General features: G+C 49.4%; 1 protein-coding gene across 1 annotated transcript; it reads left to right on the forward strand.

The window, feature by feature from the left end:
• The first annotated feature begins 2,967 nt into the window (after nt 1-2,967).
• Rpl19 (ribosomal protein L19) lies at nt 2,968-6,317 on the forward strand. Its single transcript, XM_051158465.1, has 6 exons — nt 2,968-3,126; nt 3,983-4,089; nt 4,507-4,629; nt 5,172-5,292; nt 5,771-5,881; nt 6,114-6,317. The coding sequence occupies exons 1-6, from the start codon at nt 3,122-3,124 to the stop codon at nt 6,235-6,237; spliced, it is 591 nt and encodes a 196-aa protein (XP_051014422.1). The 5' UTR covers nt 2,968-3,121; the 3' UTR covers nt 6,238-6,317.
• The last annotated feature ends 389 nt before the right edge of the window (nt 6,318-6,706 follow it).

Consider the following 6,706-nt stretch of genomic DNA (forward strand, 5'->3'; position numbering starts at 1 on the left):
TACTTTAGGGCACTTGACCTTGACAAGGCTCCAACTCCTCAGCTCTCTATGGAGCAGAGAACTGAGTAGAGAAAAGAGAAAATAGTCCTCTTGCCACGAATGACCCCTACACTGCGTCGTATAGCAGCATTCCCGGAACTCCAGCCATCTTTGTTGGTGTTGTGGAGTTTGGTTAGTTGGTTGGTTGGTTTTGGTTTTTCCAGACAGTGGCTCTCTGTGTAGCCTTGACTGTCCTGGACTCGCTTTGTAGATCAGGCTGGCCTCAAACTCACAGAGATCCACCTGCCTCTGCCTCCAATAGTGCTGGTATGACAGGCATGCACCACCATACCCGGTAAATGTGTAGTCCAGGCTGGTCTTGAACTCGTGATCCTCCTGCCTCCGCCTCCTTCAGCAAATCCTACCGGTGTGTGCCACCACAACCAGCTAAGTTGGAAAATGAAGTTGTTTGTTTGTTTTATTTAACTTGGTTGATTGATTTGAGACAGGCTTTCACTAGGCCCTGTCTGGCCTAGAACTCACTTCATAGAGTAGGCTGGCCATGAACTTACAGAAATCTGCCTTTCATCTGCCTCCTGAACACTGAGGTTGAAGGTGTGCACCACTAACAAAATGATGACTTTTTAAAAAAAAGATTTATTGATTTAAAAAAAAAAAAAGATGTATTTATTATGCATAACAGTATTTTGCCTGCACACCAGAGGAGGGCACCAGATCTCATTATAGGAGGTTGTAAGCTGGGAGTTGCTGGGAATTGAACTCAGGACCTTTGGAAGAGCAGCCAGTGCTCTTAACCTCTGAACCATCTCTCCAGCCACAAAATGATGATTTTTTTTTTTTTAAGTTATATTTTTGTAGGGAGTACATGGGTATGTTTCTTGCCCTGCCCCCTTTCCTATGAACTCTCAGCTCTTTTAACATGCCTAGAAAATTCAGGGGAAGAAAACAGAAACCAAGCACGAGGCATAGACAATCCTATCACCGGAGAGAAGGTAGCAGCTCCATAGCAGGACCTTGTCTCTAGAATGAGCAGAGAAGAAGAGAAAGACAGACTCCTGAAGCAAGGAAGGAGGAGAGCCAGAACCCTGATCTAGAACTTCGGTGGGTTTTTGTTGGGTTGTTTGGTTTTGCTGTTGTCATTGTTTAGTTTTATTTTATGTGCATTGGTATGTAGGTGTCAGATCTCTTGGAACTTGGGTTACAGACGGATAAAGCTGCCATGTGGGTGCTGGGGATTGAACCCAGGTTTTTCGGAAGAGCAGACAGTGCGCTTAACCACTGAGCCATCTCTCCAACACCCCCACCCCCACTTTGGTTGGGTCTTGTTGTTGTTGTTTTGTTTTAGTTTTTCTTTTTTTTTTTTTTTTTTTGTTTTTTTTGTTTTTGGTTTTTCGAGACAGGGTTTCTCTGTGTAGTCTTGGCCATCCTGGACTCACTTTGTAGACCAGGCTGGCTTCGAACTCACAGCGATCCGCCTGCCTCTGCCTCCCGAGTGCTGGGATTAAAGGCATGTGCCACCACGCCCGGCTTGTTTTAGTTTTTCAAGACAGGGTTTCTCTGTGTAGCCTTGGCTGTCCTGGACTCACTTTGTAGACCAGGCTGGCCTCGAACTCACAGATATCTGTCTGCCTCTGCCTCTGCCTCTCGAGTGCTTGGATTACAGGCTTGAGCCACCACGCCTGGTGGTTGGTTGATTTTTTTGAGACAAGGTCTCTCTCTCTCTATTATGTAATCCTGGCTGTTTCTGTAATTCTCTGTGCAGACCAAGCTGGCCTCAAACTCACTGAGATCGCCCTGCCTGTCCCTCCTGAGTGCTAGGATTAAAAGCATGCACTACGGTGCCCAGCTCTGACCTAGGACTTTGTTGCTGTTATTTTTTTGGATTTTGTTTCAAGACTGGGTTTCTCTGTGTAACATAAGCCCTGGCTGGCTGTCCAGGACTCGCTTTGTAGATCAGACTGGCCTTGTACTCACAGAGATCTACGTGCCATTGCCTCTCAAGCACCATGTCGGTCACAATTTTTTTTTTAAAGAGGGGTTTATTTTTATTCATGTGCTAGAGACACTGGCAGTTGGGAACCACCAGATATGGGTGTTGGAAACCCAACTACAGTCCTCTGGTGGAGCAGCAAGTACTCAAGCCTGCGCCATGTCTCCAGTCCCACAGCACGTTTTTCTTTCGTTCTTTCTTTCTTTTTAATTCAGGGCTTCTGTAACTCCAGGATGGCCTTATTCAAGGGAGGAAGCCAGCCGCTCTCCTCCAGATCTCCCAATCAAATAACTTTTGCACCCCAGAACATTCTCCTTGGGACTTTCACTCCCAAAGCTGTTGGACTTTCTGGTTTCCTCTGATAACCACTCATTTACTCAGCAGATGTAATTGTCATGTGATGGGCTTGCTACAGTAGACTGAGCCATAACGAGATTGGTCCCGCTTGCTTGTGCTGGCGCCTTTCTTTGTAAAAAAAAAAAAAGTAGATGCATATGATTTTCACAAGTGGATGACAGAAATAGTAGGATTAGGTCCAGACTACAATGGAGGAAAATTGAAGCTTCGAGAGATTAGGGATTTGCAGTGGTACGAGATAAACCTCTTGGTGGTTTAGCTTGCACACCAGTTCTGACTCTATGAGAGTGAAAGCAGAGCAGCGTTTCCTTGCTCCCTGCTGTCATTACTCTCCAACGCTTTTTTCGCTAATTTTCTCCCAGAGAGAATGAGAATTTTCCACAGACGACAGGCCACCTCTGCAAAGACTAGGCCACACCAGCCAAGCCCTCCTCACGCCGCCTGCGCGATTTAGCGTGACTTCCGGCCACCCGGTACCCACGTGATCAAATAGCCTCACTGCGCATGTGTGCCGAGGAGTTGGACCGAACCACTTTGCCCGACGAAAGGGGTATGCCTTTTGTGTTTTTAAAGTTTAAAACCGATCCTCGACCTTGAACATCCATGATAGCCAATTTTTAGAAAGGATGTAAGTGAATGTGATGGGGAAGAAGACGAAAGCGCCTAGCGGAAGTGCAGATGAGCTTGGAGTAGGGCTTGGGCTCTCCCCTTCGCAGATAATGGGAGGAGCCGGCGCCGGGCGAGCTCTTTCCTTTCGCAGCTGCGTCCGCAGCCATGAGGTGAGCGCTCCTGGCTCTCGGTTCCCGGCCGACAGGGCCGGCGGGGCTTGGCGGGGATCGGGGCCGCGACCCCGGATGGCAAATAGGAGCGGGAGGCGGGTGTGATGTGGCCGCGCCCGGAGCGCGGGGAGGACGCGAGGACGCACGGCCCGGGGAGGGTGGGTTGCGGGACGCCCAGGCCCGGAAAGGCCCTCCCGCGGCCTCTGCTCTCCGCCCCGCTCGCGTCGTGGGCGAGCACGCGGGGAGAGCGGCGGCGACTGGGCAGTGAGTGGCTCCCTGCGCGCCTGAAGCGTAGTGGACCTTTGGCCATGTGACGTGGGGGCAAGTCTCGGGCAAGCCCGGGCTCCTGCCGAGGTGAGGCGCCAGGCTGGCTTCCACCCGGACGGTGTAGCAAGCTGGAAGGACGGCTGGACGCGTTTAATACTGTGACAAAGGAGGCCAGAAAGCAAAGGGGTGCGCCTGTTTTCCTGGGTAAACAAGTTATGTCACAGTCCTGGTCCTTAGTAGTAAAACCTTCCCACAACCAAGTAGTCGGAAGGGCTTAACTCCTCTCTTTAGATCCCAAATGGCTAAGGAGTAGTTTGGACCTACGATTTCTTCCAACGTGTCTACATTCACTGCCTAGGGCTTTTAACGTCTTGATTTGGAAATGGTTATTAGGGAACACGGAGTGGTCGCAAAAGTCTTACGGCGAGGGAGTGTATTTGGCTATAATAGTAATGATGTATACACATTAATGTGTATTTTGTTCGTTTCCTTTAAAAAAACATTAAGACGGGGAAATTTTTCGTTTGGGATGTTTGTTGTTGCCTGTAAGTGGCTCCTGGGGCCTAATAGTGCGTTTTGTGTACCCTAGTATGCTCAGGCTACAGAAGAGGCTTGCCTCTAGTGTCCTCCGCTGCGGGAAAAAGAAGGTCTGGTTGGATCCCAATGAGACCAACGAAATCGCCAATGCCAACTCCCGTGAGTATGGTCCCTTGCCCTCACCGCCTACCTGCATCAAATGAGTGACAACACAAACGTGTTTTTTGTTTGTTTGTTTTTTTATGGACCTAAGAAGACTGGAGTTCTAGGGAGACTATAAAAGGTCCTTTTACTGGTATTAGGATAGAGGATGGAAGTTACTGCGACCATCCTGTGTTATATTAATAAATTGTGAGTATTTTATAACTGGTTGGAGGTTGTAGAAAGATTAAGGACTAGAATGTTGTTGGATGAGTCTTGGGGCATAAGCAGAATCTTGGGGTTTTTTGTTTTTAACGACAGGTATTCCAGGATTTTAGCTCCTTTTGAGAGTGTTGGGTCAAGGATAAAAGTGATGTCTCTCTGAGTTTGTGGCCGGCCCTTTGCTAACTAAACAGGTGTGTTGTGCTTTCCCAGGTCAGCAAATCAGGAAGCTGATAAAAGATGGGCTGATCATCCGGAAACCTGTGACAGTCCATTCCCGGGCTCGGTGCCGGAAAAACACCTTGGCTCGCCGGAAGGGCAGGCATATGGGCATAGGTGAGCATGGTCCTCCCTTTCCTCGGCCTCTTAAATAGTGGGTACAGAGATCTAGCTCAGTGGTAGAGCGCTCGCTCGCCTAGCATGTTTAGGAACGTGGGCTCCGTTCAGTCATTGTCAAAGACTGTTGAAGTCTACATTAACACTGATTGGTGGACCTTGTGCTGTTATTTTACTATGTGGTATCTTTGGCGAGGATATGAGTTGGTACTGACTGTGCTGTGGTTTATACTGGGTGTTTTCTGGCTTAGAGGTTGGGGACACTTCTCATGCAGAGGATGAGAGAATGTTCCCATATAGTTTGGGAAACCACTTTTTAGGGCCATTAAAGGGAAAAGGGTCACACTCTAAAGCCACCAGTACATCCCATCGTAACCACATGCTTAGCTAAAGCAGATAGATCTCACTGTCAAGACTAGCTTTGGTGCTGGCCCCTAGCCACCAAAAGAAGAGAAATTGTTTGTTGGGGCAGCCTGCTGTATAGCTCTGGCCGGCCTGTGCAGAGTTATCTGCCTAGAGTCTGATTCCTAATTGCCGCCCAGGGAAGCGGAAGGGTACCGCCAACGCCCGCATGCCCGAGAAGGTGACGTGGATGAGGAGGATGAGAATCCTGCGCCGGCTCCTGAGGAGATACCGAGAATCTAAGAAGATTGACCGCCATATGTAAGCCCACCCTCTGGTGGCTTTGTCTTTGTTTTTGTTTGCTTTTTGTTTTGTTTTTTGAAACAGGGTTTCTCTTGTGGTCCTGGCTTTCTTGGACTTACTATGTAGGCCAGGCTGGCCTTGAACTTGGATTAAAGGAGTGCACCTCCCACCATGCCCAACTTTGATGGCTTTTTTCATCCATCTCAGTGGCTCTGGGTAGAGAGTCTTACCAACGAAGTGGTCTAATTCTCATGGGTTGTTTAGTTTGTTCTCCCCTTGCACCATCCGAATAGCCCAGGATTTGAATTTGCTGGGCAGGTTCTGTGTAGGAGCTGCCCCCGAAAGCCTTGGTTTGGGAAAAGTGGCACTGTAGTTACATGGAAGAGGAAAGAAACACTGAACGGGCTTAGTGACCTTGGGGAGAGGAACAGCCCCCTAGAACCGCCCTCTGCTTCGTTGCTAAGCAGAGCCTATGTCCCTGTCCCCATCCCCACAGGTACCACAGCCTATACCTGAAAGTCAAGGGGAACGTGTTCAAAAACAAGCGGATCCTCATGGAGCACATCCACAAGCTGAAGGCGGACAAGGCCCGCAAGAAGCTCCTGGCGTAAGTTTCTTCAAGCATTATTGGGCGGGGATGGGACAGGACAGAACATGACAATCTCACTGTACTAAAAGCCCTACTACCCTGTGCTGCTTGTGAGCAGCCTGTCCAGGCTCAGGTGTGCCCCCCCCCCTTCCCTGTACTGGCTGGTGCAGCTCTGAGGGTTTAGAGGTCTGGGGGTGTCCCTAGCTGTTCATTTGTGCCCAAACTGACCGTCCTCTCTTCCTTGTCCTAGTGACCAGGCTGAGGCTCGCAGGTCTAAGACCAAGGAAGCACGCAAGCGCCGGGAGGAGCGCCTCCAGGCCAAGAAGGAGGAGATCATCAAGACCCTGTCCAAGGAGGAGGAAACTAAGAAATGAAGCTTCCCTCGTGTCTGTACATAGTGGCCTGGCTGTGGCCTCACGTGGATCAGTCATTAAAATAAAACAAAATAAGCCTTTGTCTGCTGCCCTCTTGAGCTGCATTAATGACTTGAGGTCCAGAGCTGGCCACATGAGCCTGGGTGTCAGCCATGTCTTAGGTCTTGTGAACCATTCACAGGAGGGTATTTTTAACCTTGTTTTTGTGGATTGGGTCAACTTAGAAGGGGTGCAAGGAAGGGTGGGCATGGTGGTGCACACCTTTAATCTCAGCACTTGGGAGGCAGAGGCAGGCAGATCCTCTTCGAGTTTGAGGCCAGCCTGGTCTACAAAGTGAGTCTAGGGTAGCCAAGGCTACAGAGACCCTGTCTCAAAAAAAGGGATGCAAGGAGTGGTTTCTGCCCACTCCTTCAAAATACTGTTATTTCAAAACTGACCTTTATGGGCCTGTGGCAATTTAATGCCTGTG

Source organism: Acomys russatus, chromosome 16 (genome assembly GCF_903995435.1).
Source record: "Acomys russatus chromosome 16, mAcoRus1.1, whole genome shotgun sequence".
Lineage (NCBI taxonomy): Eukaryota > Metazoa > Chordata > Mammalia > Rodentia > Muridae > Acomys > Acomys russatus.

Bases quoted from the DNA above. Each gene is read 5' to 3' on its own strand.
- Rpl19 (XM_051158465.1), top strand. The intron at 4,630-5,171 runs GTGAGCATGGTC...ATTGCCGCCCAG, and splicing joins GGGCAGGCATATGGGCATAG to GGAAGCGGAAGGGTACCGCC. The intron at 5,882-6,113 runs GTAAGTTTCTTC...TCCTTGTCCTAG, and splicing joins GCCCGCAAGAAGCTCCTGGC to TGACCAGGCTGAGGCTCGCA.